General features: G+C 37.9%; 1 protein-coding gene across 1 annotated transcript in view; it reads left to right on the forward strand.

Annotated features, from left to right (window-relative positions):
- Positions 1–21,697, forward strand: part of LOC144259874 (1-aminocyclopropane-1-carboxylate synthase-like protein 1) — a 32,539-nt gene extending 10,842 nt beyond the window's left edge. Inside the window, exons 8-14 of the mRNA XM_077808104.1 lie at positions 3,409–3,509; positions 6,948–7,034; positions 8,357–8,402; positions 10,974–11,115; positions 11,217–11,359; positions 14,472–14,625; positions 19,290–21,697. Coding sequence (XP_077664230.1) covers positions 3,409–3,509; positions 6,948–7,034; positions 8,357–8,402; positions 10,974–11,115; positions 11,217–11,359; positions 14,472–14,625; positions 19,290–19,471 — 855 coding nt within the window. The 3' untranslated portion in view covers positions 19,472–21,697. The remainder of the gene's footprint in view (positions 1–3,408; positions 3,510–6,947; positions 7,035–8,356; positions 8,403–10,973; positions 11,116–11,216; positions 11,360–14,471; positions 14,626–19,289) is intronic.
- Positions 21,698–25,905: the final 4,208 nt, after the last annotated feature.

Here is a 25,905-nt window from a genome sequence, read left to right on the forward strand (position 1 = left end):
AAAAAAAAAAAAAAAGTCTTGTCAGATTCTGAAGGGAGTCCTGACAAGTTCCACCTAGCCAAGAGGATTGGGGACCATGAAACATGGCCTTGGTAATGGGGGATGCAAAGCCTGGAAAAACAAGAGAACACTCCTTGTAGAAAGTTATTTTTCAAGGATTTTCAAGTATTTCAAAAATACTACCTTAGTTTTCTGTTGAAGTTATATTAAATTGCCTTATTCTAAGCATTCTTGCTTGAATGACTTCAACATGGTTGCACAGTTTGTCTTGTACTCTGGGTTTCTGTCATCCTATTCTCTTTCATGTGTTTATTTTGTGATAGTCTATTACATTTTGCTGTTGCTTGTCACATAGTTTGGGCCAAAATACAACATACCTTTTAAAATTATCTGGTAGGGAATATACTTTAAATTCTAAATATCTGTAATTATTTAAATCCACACATTCATAGAAAAAACATGAAGGCATTATTTATATTGAACCTGTTTGCGGTGTTTTGCTCAATCATTCAGAAGAGGGAACACATAATAACTAGCAAATCTTGTTACCAGAGCTGTGGCGGTAGCATTGATAATACTGGTTTCATAAGAAGGAAGTAAACTAAGTAGAGTTACTGTTCTGTGTTTTCTAATTAACAAAGGGTGAAAAGTAAGGTTTGATAAAAGGTAAAAGACATAGTTGCAGTAGGGAAGAAAATGTTTACGTTTCGAAGAGAGTGTTGCAAACAACAGTAAAGCCTACAAATAAAATTGCAAAACGTTTGTATCTCTTTATAGTACATGTGTTACAAACATAGTTATAGAGTTAAACAACCTACTGAAAGTTACTAGCTTGACTTCTATATACATGAAACATTTATTTCATCATTTTCAGCACCTATCTCAAGCTGTGGGCATGTTACAGTTTAAAATAGATTATTATTATTTTTTAAAAAATTTGTAGTAAATTTAAACACAGTCTCTGTTAATATTTTTGACTATCTGCTTCCTATAGTCATTTGCATCAGTGACCAGTGAAGTCTCTGTCCTCACAAGACTTATTTGCCACAGTTAACTTTCTCTGTATTAAGTGGCCACTGGTAAAAGCATTTTTGGCCATACAGAGACGTACACTTCCACTTTATTTGTATTGAAGCTGTCCAATTTAGGTTGTAGGAAGAGCAGTTCCAACTATAGCTGGGGCTGGGATTCAGCACATAGGTACAGTAGTACCAGATCCTAACAAAGACACGTTAGCTAACATCCCTGTGTTAGCTGTTATCCACAGGTTTTGCTATATTAATACAGTCACCTATCAGTGTTTCTGTTGGTATCATAATGCAAGCAGATTAAGCAAGACTAAGGGACCACAAGGTGGATTTAAGAGGCTCTGTCACTTAAACTGAGAACATGGTCCCTTAACAGTAACGTTCCAACATGTATATGTATCTGTGTATTAGACGTACCTTGGGTTTTGTCTCAAATAAAATTTCAATATTTTAAGAAACTCTTAAGTAATCCGTATTGTTGTTCTAGTACATGAAAATGTCTCTCTCTTTAACAAAAATTGCAGTACTGGAAATATTCAGTTTAACGATCTGATTGACTAAATATCAAGGGCTTTGTAGTAGCTTGAATGCAATTTTATGCAACATCTGCTAATTAATCTTGTGTTACAATTTTGTAAAGTCTTGAATTTTACATTAACTACCCTTCCAATTATAACACTTCAGTGTTCTATCCATAATTCCCTCCTCCCCATACACCGAAATAGCTGTAAAAATCAGGACTTGAATAGGACACTGCTTTTTGTGTGGAAGGGTACTTAAAGTGCACTGGAATCATATATTTTGCAGGCAGCAGGGAGAAAGTTTAGTTGTTAATATTTTATGACAAGTATCTTTCCCTTTAGGTAGTAAAGATTGTAGGATTTGGCCCAAACTTAGCCGAAAAGTCCCATAAAATCAATGGAAAATTGTTAATGTTGTATCTTAAAGGCAATTTTGCTCTTGCATGTTCAGTTTTTATTTGGAAGCTTTATATTTAATGAACTTTAACTTTTAGAGACCTGTATGATTCAATCCTTATAAAATTGAAGCTGTTTTCAAGAATAATATTACAAATAACTGCTTTGGGACAATTGTTACTGGAAGGCTCCAAAATAGATTTATTTCTCATTCAGTTCATGCTCATAACGCCTATTAATGTTAATGTAAATTACATATATCAAGGGGAGAATAGATTTCAATGTTCTCTCACAACCAAAAATGCATTTTCCTCTTTGTTTTTTGTCTCACGTGTGATAGAAGTTCCTTGGATTTTTGCCCTTAAAAATAACTGCCCTCCTTTGAAGTCTAGAGCGGGGTGAGAAAAATCCTCAGCAGAACCAGTTCACTAAAAACTAGATGGGGTAAACTCAAAATAGAAGTGTGGCCTAATTCCAGACTTATCCTGTACATCAATTAGTGGATGACAATTCCTCCTATTGACGTACTGTTTGAATATAACGGTTTATATTTCTTGCTATAATCATTGTAGTAATTGGCTGTGTGCGCAATATAAAACTTTTTGTTAGACAGAGAATATGTTAAATGTGTGTGCTAATTAGTATATATTGCATTAGTATTCAATGGATGAGTTTTTCCTGAGTGTCCCACTACATACTGTATAAAAATATAATATAAAAAAAAGCATTAAATTGTGTGTTCCTACTTGCATATCTTGTGTGGGATTCTTTTCTCTACACAGTATTTACAGCCTTTTATAATTGGAGGGGAGAAAACTCTCTAAACTCTTTAGAGTTCTATTTCAAATGTACTTTCCTCCATGATTGAGCAAGACAGTTGGTTATAAGTAATTTATTTACTTCAGTGTTTGTTTTAACTTTTCTAAATTCCTTTTAGGACATCAAGAAACTTAAATTTCATACTTCTACTGCCTTAGATGCTCTTAATTTTTTAAGGCAATAAGTGAAAAAATTTTACTCAAAAACTGGTTGTGAGATATGAAGGTCCAAATTCTGCTCTGTTATGTCAGTCTGTATCCTTAGTAACACCGCTGAACTCTATGGAACGATTCTAGAAGTGTAAATGAGAGCAGAATTTGGTCCATACTGCATTATAACCCTGCCTGTTGGTATTCATATTTTTATGGAACTAGGGCTAGTTCGATTTACATTTGCCAGTAAATTATTTGATATATTTCTTTGATGCTGTTAACTGAAAAGGTTGGGTAAACTAGAGAACAAGTTGCGTAGCCGGAACTTCTTGTGTTTTAGTGGTTTATTATTAAAGAAGGATCATATGTGCTCATGTGCAACCAAGTAATTATTAATAACTTTTTATTGAAGGGGTAGCAGCTTTATAGCCTCGCTAGTCATTTGTTTGACGTCATGTTGGCGTCTCCGACTATCAGTTTTTCTTTTTTCAGGGCATCCGAGTCAGAGCATTAATCCTGATCAACCCTCACAATCCATTAGGGGACATTTACCCAGCACAGTTACTGAAAGAATGTCTAGAGTTTGCGCACAGGTTTGAGTCCTAGCGCTATTTGTTTGGGATTTAATTTCCATGATGCAATATGCTAGTCATAAAAGTCACCTTTGGTAATCTTATTTTGTTCCATTGGGCACTGACCTGTGGGAGGGGTGGTTCCTTGTAGAGTTTATTATCCCATATCTATCCTTTCTATGCAGCCTTTCTGGGGAAATTTATAAGTGAAATTACTTAAAGTGGGACCCAAGATGCTATTTCTGAATGAATAGCCCTATGCTGAGAGTTAGCTCTTTGTGCAACTAAACAAAAAGCTTTCTTGTATGCGTAGCATTGTTTCTGTGTTTAATGCATGTGTCAAAAAAATGAAAATTGGTAATTATCAAAGTCTTTAGGAGCAAGAGTGTATAATACAGATAGAACTTTCATTTGAAAAATTACCAAAATAATAACGTTATAAAATTGGCATTGTGAAAAAGGCATCTAATTGGCTAGGGAAGGTTCCAGGTATCAAGGTATCCTTCATATTGAGCTAGTTTAAGATTTATAAGTCAATTTACTCTTCCTCAGAGAAGGAAGACCCCAAAAAAGAAAGTTTCTTCTATTTTGCTTTTATTCTTCCTCTGGTTCAGAGTTCATATTCTAGGATCTAACAGTTTCCTGAAGCCTGGATGGGGGAGCATTTGCCACATTTAGCCTTTGCAATTTTGTACACATTCAAATTCAGTGAAATATCATTGGAAGTTTTGCCAAATAAGGACTGAAAAATTTGTCCTTATGCTTTTAGGTTTTCAGAGCAGCAGCAAATTTCTGATGATCTAAAATATAACAGGTTGGTATGCATTGATCAGCGCATACCAAAAATATCCTGTTTGTGAAATTATTTTTACTTTTGAAGCAAATTAACATAAAACTGTATAACTTCTGATGATCTAGTTTTTTTCCATGGAAATAATTGTGACAGTTAGAGTTCTCAGAACTCTTATAAATTGTCAAAGCTGAATACTGCAAATTAGGGCTGTCAAAGAATTAAAAAAATGAATCGCTATTAATCGCATGACTAAAAAAATAAATCACACGATTAATTGCACTGGTAAACAATAATATAATACCATTTATTTAAATATTTTTGGATGTTTTCTACATTTTCAAATATATTGATTTCAATTACAACACAGAATACAAAGTGTACAGTGCTCACTTTATACTTATTTTTTTATTATAAATATTTGCACTGTAAAAAACAAAAGAAATAGAATTTTTCAATTCACCTAATACAAGTACTGTAGTGCAATCTCTTTATCATGAAAGTTGAACTTACAAATTTAGAATTATATACCAAAAAAAACTGCATTCAAAAATGAAACAATGTAAAACTTTAGAGCCTACAAGTCCACTCAGTCCTATTTCTTGTTCAGGCAATCAATCAGACAAACAAGTACGTTTACATTTGCAGGAGATACTGCTGCCCGCTTCTTGTACACAATGTCACCTGAAAGTGAGAATAGGTATTCTCATGGCACTATTGTAGCCGGCGTCATGAGATAATTACATGCCAGATGAGCTAAAGATTCATGCGTCCCTTCATGCTTCAGCCACCATTCCAGAGGACGTGCGTCCATGCTGATGTCGGGTTCTGCTCGATAACAATCCAAAGCAGTGTGGACCAGCGCATGTTCATTTTCATAATCTGAGTCAGGTGCCACCATCAGAAGGTTAATTTTCTTTTTTGGTGGTTCGGGTTCTGTAGTTTCCGCATCGGAGAGTTACTCTTTTAAGACTTCTGAAAGCATGCTCCACACCTCCTCCCATTCGGATTTTGGATGGCACTTCAGATTCTTAAACCTTGGGTCAAGTGCTATAGCTATCTTTAGAAATCTCACATTGGTACCTTTTTTGCGTTTTGTGAAATCTGCAGTAAAAGTGTTTTTAAATTAACAACATATGCTGAGTCATCATCCGAGACTACTATAACATGAAATTATGGCAGAATGTGGGTAAAACAGAGCCAGAGACATACAATTCTCCCTCAAGGAGTTCAGTCAGAAATTTAATTAACGTATTATTTTTTTAATGAGCATCATCAGCATGAAAGTATGTCCTGTGGAATGGTGGTCGAAGCATGAAGGGGCACATGAATGTTTAGCATATCTGGCACATAAATACCTTACAATGCCAGCTACAAAAGTCCCATGCAAACGCCTGTTCTCACTTTCTGGTGACATTGTAAATAAGAAGTGGGCAGCATTATCTCCCGTAAATGTAAACAAACTTGTTTGTCTTAGCAATTGGCTCAATGAAAAGTAGAACTGAGTGGACTTGTAGGCTCTAAATTTTGCATTGTTTTGTTTTTGAGTGCAGTTATTTAACAACAAAAATCTACATTTGTAGATTACACTTTTAAGATAAAGAGATTGCACTACAGTACTTGTATGAGGTGAATTGAAAAATACTGTTACTTTTGTTTATCATTTTTACAATGCAAATATTTGTAATCAATTAATATTCTTTTAATATAATGTAAGCAATGTACACTTTGTATTCTGTGTTGTAATTGAAGTCAATATATTTGAAAATGTAGAAAAACATCCAACAATATTTAATAAATTTCAATTGGTATTCTATTGTTTAACAATGCAATTAAAACTACGATTAATCACGATTAATTTTTTGAGTCAATCACGGGAGTTAACTGCGATTAAGCGACAGTCCTACTGCAAATGTATTTTTTTGCATCAGGACCCACAGACTTCAGGATGCAGCAGTCTTCTAAAGTCAGTAGTAAAACAGCATTTTGGAGGGGAAAAAAAGACAGCCTTAAATTTTCAAACAGAATAATTTTGTATTCTGAAATTGAATTTTCTTTTTTAAATTATAAAAATAAAGGGTTCTGTTACACTGGAATAACTGCACTGCTTGGGTGTTTAAAGGCATCCTGCCGTTGATTCTATATTTCTGAATATACCCAAAGCATGCTGGTATCCAATGTAATCACACAACTTGCTGTGTATTTGTGGCTTTAACTTTGGGACTATAAAAGGGAATATATATTAAATAAAACTCGCCATGCACTTATCTAACAGAATTGCACTCAGATTCATGTCTTGTTGCAATAAGTTCTGCATGGTAAACTACAATACGTTGCTGCATTTTGTGTTTGTTTTTAAATAATTGGTTGTGGGGAACTAATATGTCTTGCAGAGACATTCTTAGCACTCAGTAGAATTTTATTTTAGACATACTTTTGCACCTAGTTCTGCTGGGAAGTACAGATTTATATAAAAATGGATGTTGGTAAAATATAAGTGCTTAAACTGAACCTTGTAATCTTAAATAAGAATTGATATTTTGAATAAAACTTCTCTGGGGTGAGTATAATTATAAATAGGAAATAATTGTGGTAATTTATACATAGAAATTTGTTAAACTTTGACTTTTAAATACTTCTCTAACATATTTATTTATTTTTATACATAGATATCAATTACATGTAATAATAGATGAAATATATATGCTGTCTGTGTACGATGATACCACCTTCACCAGTGTTCTTAGCTTAGATTGGTAAGTGTTGTAGCTTTCTACTATTATAATGCCAAATAGAATGTGTGCCATCTGTTCAGATTTCTGGGTGGTTAGTCTTTATATCTCCACCTTTGTCACTGAAACTGGTTAATGCATAGTGCCTTATTTTGGGTGCGTACAAGATTGTTTGCTTGCTTGTAACTAGTGCAGAAGCATCAACATGCTTACCAGGAGTGGGGAGAGGAGTCTGTATTCCTAGTTGCTTCATTTTGTCCAGTGGCTCCTGTTGCCACACAGACTGCACTTAAGGTTTTCATTATAATGTTTATAGCCCTTAATGGACTCTTTCTATATAAGATGTCAGAAGTCCTTCAAATTATCTACTCTATCCTCTCTCCATCTGGAATCAGATATTTTGGAGCTTTTGGGTTTCCTGGGGCATGTGAGGAAGAATATATCCCCACGAAAACACATAGGCATTTTGGCAACTTATAAATTTTGTTTTCACAAAATACAGAATGTTCATTTTTAACTCTGTATTTAAGCACTTATTGAAATGCAACTCATACAGTCGTAATTATCCAGGTAAATCCAAATGTGCCTACCACAGCAAGCATCTGGCTGTTCTCCTATAATCCATAAGAAAAATTGGATAAGGGCCAAATTTTCAAATACAGAATGAAGTCTCTGGTAAAAAAATTTTTTTTAAAAAGAGGCTTTTCTCTCTGCAAATTCATCCCAACGTTATACAGCTAAAGGATACAATCATCAGCTCACCCTGTAGCAAGCCAGGGCTACTAACCAAGGTATGCACTGAGCTGTGGATCTAGTGTTCTGCTCTGCATTCTTCTTCCTTTATGAGGCTGTGGCTCAATGGAGCCACATTGTGTGAAGACATGCCCTAAATAGGTCCCTTTGTCCACTTCCATGATTTCATATGCAGAGTCATCATGGAGTTCAGAACACTATGAAGTGCAGGAGGTATAGAGAGCCTTCTTGTGGAGTTTGAGCCATTTACAGAAACACTCCATTTTGCTATTTGGGCTCTAAATGAATAGAATATCTTTAACAGATTCCTGTGTCTCAGCCTCTGTCATTTATTTTTTATTAATACCTCAGCATTTATGTAGCTGCAGGATATCAATATTCTGCAATAATGATCTGTTACTAATTAGAGTCTTGAAAGCTATGAAGAAAGTGATGTTACTCTATAAATGGTTATATTCTTTCTACAAAGAGCTGTTGTAATATTGAAATTCACTTTTATTGTATTTAGTCTGAAGGAAGTTGTGGTAATCTTCAAAAACATGAAGTTGTAATTACATCTGTAAAAGTTTTGTTTTGTTTTGCTCCTTCTCCAGTTTACCAGATCCAGAACGGACACATTTTATGTGGGGCTTTAGCAAGGTAGGTCTAGAATGTTGAGTATATCTGAGTTTAGTTTTGAATATTTCTCTCCAAAATACCTTAGAATTTCACTATCGTTTTTTAAAGGAATTGCTTATTGCAAATTTGAAGCATTAGGACACAGTTTTGCGAGGTTTACAGTGTCAAAATAATGGAAAGTCTTTTCAGTGCTTGTGAAGAGCAGCACAAGCACTTTGTAAACATTTTGCTTGTAGGAGAAATTGTAGAAAATTAGTATTTTAGAGCACTTCGGGAAATTATATTTAACTTCTGTGCCAAAGGTGTGCAGTCTACTGGTGGTATCTTTCATCTGTGGTTTCCCGCCTCCTCTGTCTTCTAAAACAGAAACAAAGCTGTATTTGGGTCACTAACAACAGCATAGTTTAGTAGACGAAGTATGGGACTGTGGGACAGGAACACTTGAGTTATATTCCTTATTCTGTCACTGATCTGCTGGTTAACCTTGGTGAAGCTACTTTATCTCTCTGTCTTAGGTCTTTTCAATAGGTGCTGGAACTTGGGGTGTTGCTGTACCCCCTGGCTTGAAGTGGTTTCCATCATATAAAGATTTACAGTTTGATTCAATGGCTCTCAGCACCCCCACTATACAAATTGTTCCAGCACCTCTGGTCTTCTCCATCTCTAAAATGACAATAATAATTATGTACATGAATATTATCAATTGGTCAACTAGTTAGTGTGTATACAGTGTTTTGAAAATATAAAGTAGTAGTAGTGTTTAAAAATCCTATATAATTTTGTACATTTCAGGGCTATATGGGCTTATTACATTGGGATAGAGTTAGCTAACATGGACAGATAGACATAGTTTGCCGTCATGGCTGGAAGTGCCCAATGTACTCTGCATCTTTTAACAACAGGCCCTTCATTTCTTTAAAATGTAGGTGTACTAATAAAGCTACTGAGCCAGTTCCATAAGAATGCTAGAAAATGTGTGTGATGATTAAATACCACATCGCCAAATACCAATTAAATAACAAAATTTCAAGACAAAAAGGCTTTACTCTTCCATCCTACTTCATTTTTGAAGGAAGGATGCACTGTTCAAATATTAATTTGTGGTACTTTTGATAGGTGTAAAATATATAGCATTAAAAAAACTTACATTTATAGAACTCTGACTTCTTGTTTAAACTTGCAAAAATCAGGAAATGTCAACATCACAGTTGTACACGCAACTTTAACTCTGCCCCCTTAGGACTGCATTCATGATAGTCTTTAGTTACCTGAACACACATTATTTGTCAGATACAATATAACATCATTCAGTATTTTTTCTAGAACCTCAAACCAGTGTTCTTCTAAAATAATTGGGATCTGAGCCTCTGGATTTGACTATAACTGCAGATATTTAAGGCATGCAAAATTTATTTAACATTGCAAAAATCCCATAAACTATGTGTTTCGTCACTATGGCATTATCTGATGCAAATGTAAGTGACTGTAAAACAAAAATTTCAAGAATAAAGGGCACAATCAATTCATATAATAATGGAACTCTGTAGCCCAGCAGTTACTCAGTTTTTTCATTGATTGAGCAGCAGAGATGCACAGTTCTGTGGGAAACATTACCACGGGGTGGTCTGATAGTAGAATGAGCTCTCAGCTTCTGAGTAGCTTCACGCTCTCAGTGGCAGACGAGAATTTATTTGCAGTTTTGTTGCAGGAGGTGTGTGTGTCTGGTTGGTTATTGGATTTTTTTGTTTTTGTTTTTTGTCTTGTTCAGTAAGACAGCCATTTCCCTAAATGTATTAGCCCACAACAGTGTCATTTGCAATCTTGCTTATGTATATTCGCACTAGGCTTGTGTGTATTTTAATGTGACTAGTGCCATGAAATTGTCAACTGAAATTCCTTGAGCTTGATCCTGCATTCTCTACTCAGGTAAAACTTCTATTGATTTCAGTAGGAGCTTTGCCTAAGAAGGAACTCTAGGGCTAGAATCATAAACTGAAAAAATAATTACATAGCACTTTTTCCATCAGTACTTAACAAAGGTCGGTAAATATAATTATCCCCATCTTTCAGGTGGAGAATCTGAGATACAGGGAGGTTAAGTGAGTTGCTCAAGGTCATATCACATTAGTGACGGAGCTAGGAATAGAACCTAGATCTTTGTGGCCTGTCCACTGAACCATGTGGCTTCCCAATTAGGTATGCAACAAGTTTACATAAATATAGTATATCCTGTTAGCTACACAATTTTGGAAGTATTCATTAAGGCAGGAACTGCTGTTAGCAAGATCACCCACACCTATTTCCAGGACTGGCATTTCAAACTAATTTCTCCTCTGTACTTATCTAGTTGTCCTATATAATGTAATTCTAGGACACTTATCTCTATAGTATGCATCTCCTGTGTGCATCAGAATGAGAAATGTTCCCCCTTCCTTTTAACACACGTATTATCCCCTGAGATAAAAGGAGCAAAACTGTCAGTGTGGTCCAATTACAGTCTTTAAGTATAGATGCAGAGTGAAATTGCCGCCTTCAAATGTACACTTGGATTTGGGAATAATCCGTACGTAACTTTTCTTTTTGCCTTCTAAGGATTTTGGTATGTGTGGTATCAGAGTTGGAGTGTTGTACACCAGAAGTCATGAAATTCGGAAAGCCGTGAATCAACTGGCTGTTTTTCATGGGTGTCCTGGTCCTGTTCAGTATGTTCTGAGCCAGTTTCTTAGTGATAGAGGTTAGCAAAACAAAAATATTCCCATTTTCATTGTTGTTTGTTCCATGATAGTTGGAAATAAAATATAACAGAAATATGACAGTTCTTCCTTGTTTTGATAGATTGGCTGGATAATGTGTATTTTCCTACCAACAAAAAAAGACTTAAAGAAGCACAGAGTATTCTTGTGGATGGTCTTGCAGAGATTGGAATACCTGTCCTCAAAAGTTCAGGAGGATTATACATATGGGCAGACTTCAGAAAAGTATGTTGAAGGCTTGGGAGGGGATGGGAAAGAGGGTTTAAGAAATTTAATGCTGCCAACAGTTTATTTTTATGTGAAAGCCTCAAGGCTTGTGGTAGAACTTTTAAACAGATATTCCTGTTCTCTTATATTGTCTAATTTTCATTGTACATTAGAAATGATATTGCAATTTGGCAAATGCGAAAAAGCCTAGTGGATGGCAATTCAATTGAACACATACTGTAAAACTATGAAATAAAGGAAGTTTCCTAAAATGTTCTATTAAATATAGAACATCTAACTTTAGAAGGCTTCATGTTCTGGTGCTGGACTAACAGTTGAGCCATGGGGTCTGGTCCCAGCTGTGCAAGTGACCTGCTGTATCCTTGGACAGGTCACATAACCTCTCTGTGCTTCAGTTTACCCATCAGTAGAATGAGGAGAAGGAGGAAGATATTTGCTCACCTCTGTAAGATTTACAGAGAAACCTCTCTATATAAATGTATGCAGCATAAATCACTCTAAAATATGGCTAGAGCAGATTGGTGGAGAACCTTGCTCTACCACGGACTGTGCTGTACCTGTTCTGCAGATGGATATGCATCTCTAGCACTGTTAGTAAACAGTATATCCACATAAAACATTTAACTGGAAGAATCACAATAACATTTATAACTAACAAGCCACAATATTTTGAGATGTGACTGTTTATCATGTTTATTACGGTAGTGCCTGGGGCCAGCCAAGAATGGGCCCACTTGTGCTAGGCACTGTAAAAAAACATAAAGAAACTGTCCCTCACCTGAAAAGCAGACAATCTACATAGACAAGATGAAGAGTAGGGAAAGGGATATCACATACAAGCAAAGTAAACAATATTATGGCGGCAAACATAAGAACAGCCATTCTGGGTCAGACCAAAGGTCCATCTAGCCCAGTATCCTGTCTTCTGACAGTGGCCTACGTCAGGTGCCCCAGAAGGAATGAACAGAACAGGTAATCAACAAGTGATCCATCCCCTCTCGCCCATTTCCAGCTTCTGGCAAACAGGCTAGGGACACCATCCCTGCCCATCCTGGCTACTAGCCATTGATGGATCTATCCTCCATGAACTTATCTAGTTCTTTTTTTTGAAATATTGTGTTCTGTGATTTTTGTGGTTTAAATCCAATCAATCAGGTTATGTTAGGATGGGATTAGCTAGATGGAAAGACAAAGATCCAGAGGACTTTAGGAGGGGTTGGTGATTCTGAGAAGGGAGTAGAAGGGGTTGGAGCAAACAGCACAGGGGAGAGAGAAAGTTCATAGTGAAAACTGCAGAAAGCAGTCTGATATCTTTAGTATCCTTGTTCAGTCTCTGCTTGAACTGCTTTCTGCAGCTGCTGTGCATGCTTCAGTCTCCAGGGGATAAGTTTTCACTACAGAGTTAGCTCAGGCTCTGATTTTGGTATTGCCCCTCACCCCCACGTCTATCCACATTAAAATCCTCTCATACAGATTTGGTGTTTTCAACTCAGGCTAGCTGGCCCAGCTGGCATTTGGCTGGAGCCCACATGCTGCTTTCACTCAGGGCATGGCTACTCTTGCAGATGTAGAGCGCTTTGAGTTAAACCAGCCGTCGTAGAGTGCAGCAGGGAAAGCGCTGCAATCTGTCCACACTGACAGCTACAAGTGTACTGCAATGGCCACATTAGCAGCTCTTGCAACAGCCACAGAGAGCAGTGCATTGTGGTAGCTATCCCAGCATGCACATGGCTGCAGCGTGCTTTTCAAATGGGGGGAGGTGGGGTGGAATGTGACAGGAAGTGTGTTGTGTGTATGTGAGGGGAGAGAGAGTGGGTTTTTTGGGGGGCTGAAAGCATTTCAGCATGCTTTCTTGTAAGTTCAGACAGCAGCAAACTCTCCCTTCCCCCCCGCCTCTCTCTCTCACACACAGTATTCCACAGTAATGGTTGCTTTGTCTCAGAGCAGATAAGCATGCCGGCTGTCAGAAACGGAGCTTTCCAAGGGCATATCCGCATTCCTGCAGCCATTTCAAAACAATGAGAAGAGTGGCCAATTGACTTAAGGGGATTATGGGACTTTTCCGGAGGCTGATCAGAGCACAGTAAAGCAACACCTCGTTCACACTGACATTTCAGCCAAGGTGCAAGAAGCATTAATCTTCTCGCCAAGGTGGAGTATCAGGAGCGCTCTAGCCGTGGAGTCGTAGAATCATAGAATATCAGGGTTGGAAGGGACCTCAGGAGGTCATCTAGTCCAACCCCCTGCTCAAAGCAGGACCAATCCCCAATTAAATCATCCCAGCCAGGGCTTTGTCAAGCCTTTGTCAGAGCACTCTACGCGCCTTGCCAGTGTGGACGGGTAGTGAGCTAAGGTGCTTTAATGCACTGTAACTCGCAAGTGTAGCCAAGCCCTCAGGCTTGTAACTGCCCACTTTACAATGAGGATGCAGGCTAAATCACTCAAGTGCTGATAGTCTTCCAATGCCTTTCCACAAATCCCTGTGTTTCCAGAATGACAGATACATTCCTCCACAATTCACTGGCAAAGAATCACAGAACAACTTAGTTTACTGCAGCACAAAGAACCATAGGATATGACAGAAGTCTTAGTGCAGTGAGTGGGTGAGTGCAGCACCAGTGAGGACTCAGAACCTCAGGTATGGCTTTGCAGTGTTGCTGCTCACACCTGGGCTAGACTAATTTGGGTTCTCAGACCCTGGTACCAAGCACCTAAGTTACTTCTGCACTGAAGACGTACCCTGGCTGGCTCATTCCTGCTGTTTCTTTTTCAAAGGCCACGTGGCTGTGGGGAGATGCTGCATGGGTCCTTTTGCCCCAGATAGCAGTCTGGCCTACACAGTATGAACACGTAGAATGGATCTCACAAGTTTATGCAGTTTAGTGGGCAAAGGAATTACTAAGAAGCAAGCTTTTGACTTGATTTTCAGAATTGCTGAGCACCCAAAACTCTTAAGATAAATTGGTGGGAGCTCCAGGTGTTCAGTAATTCTGAACATCAGGTCCTTTTCTGCTTTAGCCTTCATGTGGAGTATACTTTGTTGCAGTAGTTCATTAATTTGAGGTTGTATTCCAGTTTTCTTAATGCAGTTTTGTTTTTCCTCTCTTAGTTCCTAAAATCACAGACATTTGAAGCTGAAATGGAGTTATGGTGGAAGTTCCTTGACGAAAAACTCCTCATTAGTCCGGGAAAAGCCTTTTGCTGTTATGAGCCTGGATGGTTTAGAATGGTCTTCTCAGACTCTGTAGATAAGATTTACTTGGGTAAGCTGGGTGTTACTTTTATCATAAAATAATATGCATGTTCTAATAAAAGCAAACAGCATTCTGGGATGTTATCAGCAGGAGTTTGTAAGCAAGACAGAAGTAATTCTTGCACTCTACTTTGCACTGATTAGGCCTCAGCTGGAGTACTGTGTCCAGTTCTGGATGCCACATTTCAAAAAAGATGTGAACAAACTGGAGAAAGTCCAGAGGAGAGCAACAAAAATGATTAAAAGTCTAGAAAATATGATCTATGAGGAAAACTGAAAAAATTGGGTTTGTTTAGTCTGGAGAAGAGAAGACTGCAGTGGGGACATAACAGTTTTCAAGTACATAAAAGGTTGTTGCTGAAAGGGTGTGTGTGAAAAATTATTCTCGTTAACCTCTGAAGTTAGAACAAGAAGCAACGGGCTTAAATGGTAGCAAGGGAGATTTACAACGGACATTAGGAAAAACTTCCTGTCTAGGTAGTTAAGCACTGGAACAAATTGCCTAGGGAGGTTGTGAAGTCTCCATCATTGGAGGTTTTTAAGAACAGATTACACAAACACCCATCAGGAGTGGTCTAGTTATTACTTAGTCCTGCCTTGAGTGCAGGAGACTGGACTAGGTAAACTATTGAGGTCCCTTCGAGACCTACACTTCTGTGGTTCTATAGAAAGGTGATACATCTCAAATGTTCAGTTCAAAACTTGTATTTCCTACTGACTTGTGAAGGCAAGAGGTTTTGGGACATATTCAGACCTTGTGTAAGATAGTCTTAGTCAATTAGTCTGAATTTGTAGATCCAATTTTAGCATTATCTACATTATTTTTGTTCACAGTTGTTAGGATAAGTCTCTATTTTTAGTTTATAATTGGTAGAATATAGTTACTGAAGGCATTGAGCATTTTTCTCTAAGAGACTAGGGTAATTTATTTAGTTGTTGCAACATAAAGCCAATTTTGAGAGGACTGTAACATGTAGGATGGAATAATTTAACAACCAAAATACAAATCAATAGTTTTCAAAAATCCAATAACTCTGATTGAATAAACACATTAACTTCTGATAGTTTATTTAGGTAAGCACTTTTCCATGAATTATTGCTATCATAAAGGAAAAATTACACACATGCACAAACACACACACACAACCTAAAGTTTTTCCCAAACTGTGTTAATAATTACACTTTAGATGATTGTTTAAACTGAAATAATTTTATAATGGTAAATTACTTTTCATGCCCATATTCTTAGAGTTTAAGGCTAAAGCGGACCACCAGATCATGTAGTCTGACCTCTTGTTTAGTTTCTGCCTTTAACTCCGCTTGATAGATTAAACTAAAGTGGCCAGTCTCATTTCTGGTAATTGTGTACTAGCATGATTCTCTTGTTTGGGTGGAGCATATATGTCGTGGTATCTGATACGTGGCTCACAACTGAGAGTGCCAGTCTTATGTCAGACTGTCAGAAAACAGGGTAGACAGCCCCTGTGACCCAGGCTGCCTGGGGTAGCCCTCACTGAAAATGCGAAGCTCAGGCAGGCTGCAAAATGGAGAGCAGATACTCCCAAAACTGGTGGTTTACATTGAAGTAGACTCACCAGCCAGTCACAAAATGTGCTCCTGATTCCCTACGCTGGTTATCAAGAAGCTAAAAAAAGAAATCACACAGCACCCTTTATTGCATTCCAGTTCTCTGGCTCTCAATCAGTACCTAGGTGTAGTAAGGTGAGGAGTTACTTAAAAACTCTTCTCACTATACAAAATGTTCTTCTGAACCCCAAAGGGCCAGCCATATTAAGTCAATATTAGGTTGGATCTTACCCAAAATACCACACTTTCAGCCAATCCTTTGGCATCTAAAACTAAAGGTTTAATATAAAGAAAAAAGAGAGAACAAGAAGAGTGTTGTTAAATGGTAAACCAGTCAGATACTTACAGAGACTTCAAAGTCCATATATCAGGTTCTTAGCCACACTGGTGAGTTTGCTGGCTTGAAAGTCCCCCTGGAACACATCCACAGCTTGGATGGGTCATTCAGTCCTTTGTTCAAAGCTTCATTTATAGAAAGTATGAGAGGGGTAGCCGTGTTAGTCTGGATCTGTAAAAGCAGCAAAGAGTCTTGTGGCAACTTATAGACTAACAGACATATTGGAGCATAAGCTTTCGTGGGTGAATAAAGGTTACTCCAGAGGTAAGAAGCAGTAATGAAGACAAATGGAGATGTTGCAATTGACTTTTATATTCTTTTGCCCTGTGGCTTGTACTTTCTGTATCCACAAACACAAGCTTTACAGCACATGGCATGGTAAAGTCTTAGAGTTCTGTGTAGTCTAGTGTAGACTGCCCTGATGCCAGTCTGTCTGGGGGTGTCACAAGTTTGGAAATACAGATATACCTTACATATCTATAACTCATAATACAAAGGTGATACAAACATATAAACAAGATTATCATACTTGGCAATTTATAACATTTTTGCAGATACCTCACACGACATATCTGGCCAGATTCCTTAAAATTTTATAACATTGGTATCAACAAGATCATAACAATATCATATTCCATACAGCGTCACAGCACATACTGGTGGTATATTCTATAATTAGATCTTTCCAACCAGTAACAAGCATGCATTCCTGGAGTACTATATTAGCTTTACTGTGGAGCCACCGACAGTCCCCTTAGGTTCTCCAGAGTATATTGGCACTCAGACAAACTGGACTTTGGTTTTAATAACGTTGTATTCGAAAATCACTTCACATAAGGATCTTCCCACCCCAAAAGGTTGGTCACTTACCCCAGGTCAGTGGATACTCTGGATCTCACACCAAAAACAATGCTGATAGCCAATCCTTTAGTAAACTAACTAAGATTTATTAGCTAAGAAAAGAATTGAGTTGTTGAGAGATTTAAAGCAGATAAAATACATAATAGGTGAGTCAAAGTTTGTAAATTCAAATGATAGCCATGATGTGATATATGCTAGTTTCCCATAAATCCCTCAGGGTTGCCCAAAATAGCTGTGGGGACCTGTCATGCATTCGGAACGCCCTCTGTCAGCATCCAAATAGATCAGAGATGCAGATTTGCTCCCAGGGTTCCAGTCTGACAAGTGTTTTCAGCACCGCACAGCTCTTGCTTTGTTGACTAATTGCAGACAAAGTTTGTGGATTTCACATTGTTGAATGTAAAGTCTTATGCTTTGAAGTTAACATGTTTCTTCGTTTACAGTTCTTAGGCTTTCAGTCCTGTGTAATGGGCTATTCAATTGCAGAGCATACATAATGCATTTAGTTACAGCAATCCATAAACAAGGCTTCATTAGTTTTCATGCAGTTTTACACATTAAGTAGTAATTTCTCATCTAAAAGCTAATACACTTTGTACTTAGTCTTTAATCACAAAGATAGTAACCACAGGAAACAGGTGAAGACAATAACATTTGCATTTCACTAACTTTCTAACTAACTAAAGGTATTCATGCATTTAGAGCAAAGGTAATTTACCAGGCATATGCCATGTACATGTAATGGGGTAACATCCCCCTTTTTTCTATCCTAACCAGTGAATTGATACACGTAGTGCTTCCTTGGGGTTGTAATCTGAGTTGGCTGGCTGGCTGTCAGCGCCACAATATAAATAAGAAAACTACTTTTCATAGTAATTAAAAAAAATGATTCCTCTCTGTTATGGAGGAAAGCTGGTTTGATATGAAGATATGTAATGAGAATTGTTGGAACGCTTTGGCATTAGTAAACATCTAATTTGTTGGTTTATGTAAATTAAGGTCCTGATCCTGCAAATGCTTAAGCACATGCTTTGCTTTATGCATGTGAGTAGCATTCTGAAATCCTTAATGTGACTATTCTTACATAAAATTAAATGTATTTTTGCAGGATCAGGGCCTGACCTGTCCTTCTAAATTTTCATGAGTAAGGGCTAAATCCTGCAATATCTTTTCTCAGATAAAACTGTACAATTTGAGTAAGATCTTCTCTACACTGAAACTGAAATAACTACATTGGTGGTTGTTGTTGTTATTTCAGATAAGAATGCCCTATTTTGGTAATTCTTAAATTGGTTTTAAAAAATCTATTTACACTAGGACGTTTTTATTCTGAAATGAGTACTGACACACACTTGCACTGAAATAACTAAAGGTGTGAATTATAACAGAGTTTAGTGATTTAAATTGCAGTGGCCACGTAGAAAAGAAACACAGGACATAGATCTATGGATGTGAAATCTGTTGAAGCTTTGCAACTGGCTACATCATCTTGTAAATTTAAAAAAAAAATAAGCTTTTCATGAACTGAAGTCAAATACAAATGTTTTCTTGACTTTTTTTAAAGTTCCAGTGGAAACAGTTATTACATAAACTTTTCCTGCAGAATTTGCATTATTTTGATCATGCATGAGAACCAGCTTGAAAATCAATGCAAGTTGAAAGTGAAAATAAAAAACCCTGAAATTAATCTATTTATCCAATCTGAGAAATTTAAAAAGATCATTAGTGGAAAAATAATCCTGCAATCTGCATCATATGTGGTAAAGTAATTTGAATTTTAAAAATTCTCTTCTTACAATCTAAGATGTTTAAAGTATCGTTAAGGACACTTTCAACACCACTGCTTCCCTCGAGAAGAAACTTATACTGATGTGTCTTTCTTTTTACAGGTATACAGAGACTTGAGCAAATGCTGCAAACTGAAACTGCTGAACCAGTTGCAAATAAAACATCTGCTGAAGAAGATGAGTTATCTAATTCAGAAGATGAAACTTCAGTGAATCACACAAATACATCATTAGATGAAGTTTCAGAAGCATACTCAGACATGAAAAAAATTGTTGTCTATTAAAATCTTATCTGAAATTAGAGACTAAACAAAACATGATATAGCATGCTTGTGTTTATTAAAATTGTTACTTTGGCTGTAATACTATAGGACAGTCTCACTTTGCTGTAGCCTGTGGTTACTAATTTGCAAGCTGGACTGCTAGAATATTAGTAACTTGGCCCCTATCCTGACTTTAGCCTCTATTCTAAAAGCACTAAAGCCCACTTTTTAAGCATTCTGTTAAGTACCATTAAAGTCAGTGGGTCTTAAGCATGTGCTTAAGTGCTTTGCTGATTAGAGTGGGTTTGCTTACTCAGGGCCTTAATGAATCTTCAACACAATATTTTATATTATGGAGTATATATTTTAATCAGAAGACTGAAAATGTTGAACTAGCTGATACTGGTTGTCAAATTTTACTCAGTTTGTCAGTTGACAGACAGATGTGTATATAAAATCTACATGGGGACTTTTTAAGATGGTTAAAATAATTCAGACATGAGCTTTCTGAATATGCACACCAGTGTAAATACTAGTTTAGGAAATATTCAGTTTTTTGGCTTCCATGTTTCCTTTCAGATGTGTAAAAAATGCTTATTTATATATTATAATATTTGCATCTTTTTGTTGCAAAAACATAAGTCCTTTGGATCAGTTTTTCTCATAAAATATAATTGTAAATAAATTTAGAAGTATGTCATATGCATTCATTGTGTTGGACCAAAGTTTAGACCTATATTTGTAGATTTAATTCATAGCTTTATTTATTTTAGGAATGGGAACAGGGAAATTGAAATTGCAAAATCAAAAGCCTTCTCTTTTACAGAGAATCTCAATAGGAAAAAAATGACTTTCCATAGCATTTAAAATCCCATTATAGGTGGTGGTTGTCGTGCCACCAATATTTAGACAAACTTAACACTTTCCGCTATAAAATCCTGTCTTTAGTTGCCCGCCCTTGCACCACCCCTTCCTCCTGAGGCCCCGCCCCCCCATCGCTTGACCTTACAGCCGGCAAAAGTGGGAGAGCATAGCCCTCGCACTTTTAAAGGGGGTGGGCATGGCCCCCTGGCCCCACCTGTTCCAGCGCCCCTGGCTGGGGTAGAGAGGCATAAGTGCACTGGATCCTGGACTCTCAAGTTGTAACATTCCTCTGACTACTATCTATTAGCTGTGAATCCCACTGGCAAATGTTTCTTCACTTTCTCACGAGGGTCAACATGGGTCCACATAACAGAATTTCTGTTTTGGCTTGGGGGTTGGGGTGGGGAAGTGGCTGCTTTTTAAAAATATAAGAAGTTAAATTTTAAAAGAGACAAAACATTATGGTTACAAGGTCAAGCAGTCAAAAGTTAAGAAATGTCAGAATTAAGGCACCCTGTGCAGTCTTAACTTAGCCCCCTTGTGCATACGCACAATGGATACAGGCTTTACATGATCATATGCTACTTTTCCACAGGACTCTGCCTCATTCAGTGCACAAGATGGATGGTGCTCCCTGCATGGTTTAATATAGGAGTACTTAACTTTGCATCTTTAATGGTAGGGATTTTTATGTAATACTAATATAAGTAGGCTTGGAAGGATTAGATTTTTAGCAGTAAATGCCAGTAACCATCAATTCCATGGTACACACAGAGACCAATGAAAAAAATGTTTCCATCAATAATAATTGAAATGTACAGATAGGCAAAGTAAGAAAAATGCTGCTTGATAACTTATTAGCATTTGATTTAAGAATATTTTATAAATTTTGATATGTGATGACAACGTTTTTAACAGTTATAAAGCTTTAACTTTTTGAATCTCAACATCTACTGTTGTTAAATTATTGTCTGACCCTCCCTACTAGTTAAATTGATTTAAAACAATTTAAAATGCTTAAAACTCAAAACTTTGCACAACTGTAAACATTTAAATGGATAAAAAGTAAAATTGCATAAAAATAAACATTGATATTATCCGCTGAAATTATTTTTTTAAAATTAATTCTGCCAAGCCTAAATATAAAGTTGCAGACCAAATTTCTGTAGTCAAATTGATTCCTTCAAATCCTTAAGGGTTGCAATTTTAAACTCATATTTATTGTCTAGCTAGAAATGTATTTGCTTTTCAACTAAAGAGATAGTTATGTTGGAATCTATCTGCTATTTAACAGCATAGGCTCTCCAAATTATAGCTCGCTAGTCGAACAGCTGAATTAAATTACCAAAAACCACCAGGAGTCCTTGTGGCACCTACGAAACTAACAAATTTATTTGGGCATAAGCTTTAGTGGGCTAAAACCCACTTCATCAGCCCATTTAGCCCATGAAAGCTTATACCCAAATAAATTTGTTAGTCTCTAAGGTGCCTTTTCATTTTTGCTGATACAGACTAACATGAATTAGCTGAAGCCTGAATTAAATTATTCACTCATGTGTGTCAGTAGTTTTTCATACATATATTTGCCCAACAGGGTTTTTTAAATAATCTTCACATTTTTTGCATAATGGAAATGAAATGAAATGAAAAATTAGCATTTAAAAATATCAGGAAGGTAATGTATCCTGTAACATCCTGCACTGCTAAGAGATGAGATAAAGAACTTTTTTTTGCTCTCTTGAAGACTGACCAGCTGTCATCAAGTGAATCTGGGGTAGCTTGTGCAACAGCATGTTTCCCTCACAAGCAGTGACTTACTCAACCCCATCCCAAAGGCCGCTGCCATGACAATTAACAGTTTGAGGGAGCTAGTTTCCTTGGGTGGCTGTGGGAATACATAGTGCTCATTTTCAGGCTTGCTCTTGCTGCAGTGGGTTTGCCTCGATTCTGCAGCTTCAGGAGTTAAGGATCACCCTTGTCTGACTGGAAAGGGCATGGTGACCAGCACCAGGTGCTTTAGAGGAATGGGAGCCCTATTTTAAGCAGATGTGGGATAATTTTTCCCATCGTAGGTCTCCACCTGGTCTCTAATAGTTTTGAGATTAGGTTAAACCCTGAAGTATGAGGTTCACTCACCCTTCCAGAATTATTATTGTTAGTTAAAACAACTCTACATATTCTTGATATCTATATAACTATCCAAACCCTTTGTGAATCTTGTTAAATTCTTAGTAGGGATGTAAATAACATTTAAAAAAGTAACCGTGTAACCAATTAAAATTCTATTGGTTACACATTTAAACATTTACCTGGGGAACTAGGGGTGCAGGGGGTGCTGCAGCATCCCCGCATTTTACACAGGGCTCCGCTGCTGCCCCCACATCCAGGGATCTCTGCAGCTGCCGCCGCGTCCGGAGCTCTGATGTCACCCATGCCGACATCTCGGCTGCCAGCCCCACACCTGGGGCTCTACTGTCGCCTGGCATCCCGCAGCAAAGGCAGCAGCCGGGATGGACCCCGGCCGTGGGGGCCGACAGCCCAGAGGGACCCTAGCAGCCAGGAGGGATCCCAGCCATGGGGTCAGCAGCCCAGAAGGACCCTGGCCAGGTGGCAGCTGGGACCCTGGGCGGAGTTTAACCATTAACAGAAACCTGTTAAACTCTTACACCCCTAATTCTTAGCCTCAATGACTTCCTGTGGCAATGAATCCTACAGTATAATCAGCATTGTTTCTTTGTCTGGCCTAGCTAAGGATCTTAAGGGCAACAGTCATTTGCTCTACAGCCTGTAGCAACTGTTCAGCCGCCCCCGTCCCTCACCTCACAGAGAGAAAAAGACAAAAGGCTAGATCCGCAAAGGAATTTAGTTGCCTAAGTCCAATATTTAGATCCTCGAAACCCTCACTCTGCCTAACCCTGTAAGTGCCTACATTTCTGTCAGTGGGCATCTACAAAGCCACCTAAATCATTGTGCCATGAGCAATGTGGCATCTATGGCAACCAGGATCTTCAAACCAGGTATTGTCTTGTCTATCTTTCTGGTAGGGCTGATACAGTAGGTCTAGTGTGCAGTCTACACACTGCTGTAGTAATCTTTATACAAAGTATGCCTTGTAAGATATCTAAAAACTTAACATTTGCTGGTCAGTATTGTCCTGATAAAACATGTCTGGCAACATTGTATGTGAAGATATAAGATTTCCCTGTATGGTGAGCTCATCCCATGTTCCAAACTGAGGTTGGCAATACAGGTCTGTCTCAGACAAAGGAATGTGTGTTCTGCTTAATTTGCATTTAAGCAGTAAACAGAGTCCTCAAGCAGGAAGGGAAACAAAAAGAAGTTCCAATAGGTAAGGAAAAGCAGCAGGGAACATCCTTTCCTATAGACTCTCTCTCTCCAGAATCTCAGTTGGGACTGTTTTCTGAGACGGGGACTGACACTATAAAAATGAGAGACACACACCCCCCCCCCACCAAATCCCCATCCCTCTTTCTCGCTGTTTCCATCAAGTCACTTCACTAGTGGGAGCAAAGGAAGCTGCCATTGAATTGGCGAAGGGGTCCCAACCTAAGAAGTTTGATCAGATAGCTGAGAGCATGTGATGAGAAAAACATTGCTTTGAATTTAACGCAGTCAGTTAAGTTAGGCACCAATTGCATTTTATCTTTATTTATCTTGTAACTATTTCTGACTTTTATGCCTCATTACTTGTACTCATTTAAAATCTCTCTCTTTGTAGTTAATAAACTGTTTTATCTAATCCTGTGTGTTTGAATTGAAGTGTTTGGGAAACTCCATTTAGGGTAACAAACGGTTTGCATATCATTTCTAGTAATACAATAATGGACTTTATATAAGCTTGTACTGTCCAGGAGAGGTGCTGGGCAGTACAGGACATACATTTCTGGGGGGAAATCTAGGACTGGGGGTGTGTTGGGGTCACCCAGCAGCATAACCAAGGCTGGTAAGAGCCAAGGTGTGGCTGGCTGGCTGCAGCACAAACACACACACACAGAGACACAGCTGGGAGTGACTTGCATGCTGGAGGCGGTTTGTGAGCAGTCCAGACTTGAGGCTATAGAAGTTGTAAAGGACACCCCAGGCAAAAGGGCAGGGGTGACACAGCTACTCATTAGTCTGTAGTGTACCCTGGGTATGTCACACTCACCCAATTTGGTGCCCAACTGAAGGCTGTGGGTTACACGTTAGGCGTTTCATCGCTGAGTCCAAGTCCCCTTTGTGGTGCTAGCCCAAAGAGCTGCCTTATGTACAGCAGCCATACAGATATGGCAGGCATGGGACTTTTGTTCTACCCACGAGAGGCCACACCCCAAAAAGACACTTTCCCCTCTCAGTCGTAGCTTCCTATTGAACAGCGTACAGTTTCAGGTCAATGTCTTGATTTCCAAAGTTGTGCACAGACACAGTCCTGGCTTATCTGAGAGGGTGCTTCGTCCATGACCATGATTTACCATCACAGCTGCCTTTCACTGGAACAGTTGACCTGTAGGATTATGCTTGTAACTCAGAGAGATGGACCTTTCACAGGTGTCTGACCGTACCTGTACAACTCACTGCCAGGTGAAATAAAAATGACTGCTAACCTTACCGCGTTCAGAGCCAAATACAAAGCCCATCTCTTTACCCAACCTTTCCTACAAGAGTTCCCCTCATTCTCGCCCATTCATCTAAGAAAACAAACAACCCCAAATCCTGTCTGGAGGGAAAGGTGAGAGACAGAGCAAGCATTGTCATCTTTTCCCCTCATGACAGGGGCTTAGCTACTATGGTGAGACGGCCCATGCAAGTACCTGGATAGGCCATTACCAGCATGGGTTAGAGTTGGACTAGTGATTCAAGGGTGCTATTTGTTGACACAGTCGTATTTCTGCTCTTCTCACCTTGATAATGTCTAGCCACACCCCAGCTATGCAGACTTTGTACCCAATGCTGATAGGTAACACACAACGTAACTGTCTGCTTTCACTTTTAGGCTGGTGAATGCATTTTCAGCTTCCACTCTCACTGCCTTTGCTGGTTTTATGTGTAACTTCTCAAAGAAAAGGGTGACAGTCTCTTTTTAATATTATCTAATGCTGCAGCAATCTGCCAATTAAGCTACTAGAAACAAAGATTAAAGAAATCAGGTGCAGTGAAAAAACAATGATTAGCTCTGTATAAGTAAATTTCTTCCTGTTAATAGCTCGGGCTAGTTTTATCTCACACACCAGACAAATAATCTGTCTCACACTGAAGAAAAATAGAGGTAAGTCTAGTAGTAAACAATATGTAACATTGAAAATATAATTGACTGGTAAACTCTAATGATGTGATTATTTTGCACAGGTGTGTTTTACAGTTATGTATTTTTCACATTAACAAATTATTGATGACTTCATAGTTGTGTTTGAACCAATTCTATTGCATTCATATAAATCATGTTTTTAAACTATACTAGATTAAGCAAGAGTTTCTGGGTTATGCATTAAGGTACTTTTTAAACAGTCTTGTTGTGAGGATAATGGCTACTAATAGTTCTTTTCCCAACACGCATCTAGGTGCCGAAAGTACTCAAGAGAAGGAATAAAACA

This window comes from Eretmochelys imbricata, chromosome 2, assembly GCF_965152235.1.
Source record: "Eretmochelys imbricata isolate rEreImb1 chromosome 2, rEreImb1.hap1, whole genome shotgun sequence".
Lineage (NCBI taxonomy): Eukaryota > Metazoa > Chordata > Testudines > Cheloniidae > Eretmochelys > Eretmochelys imbricata.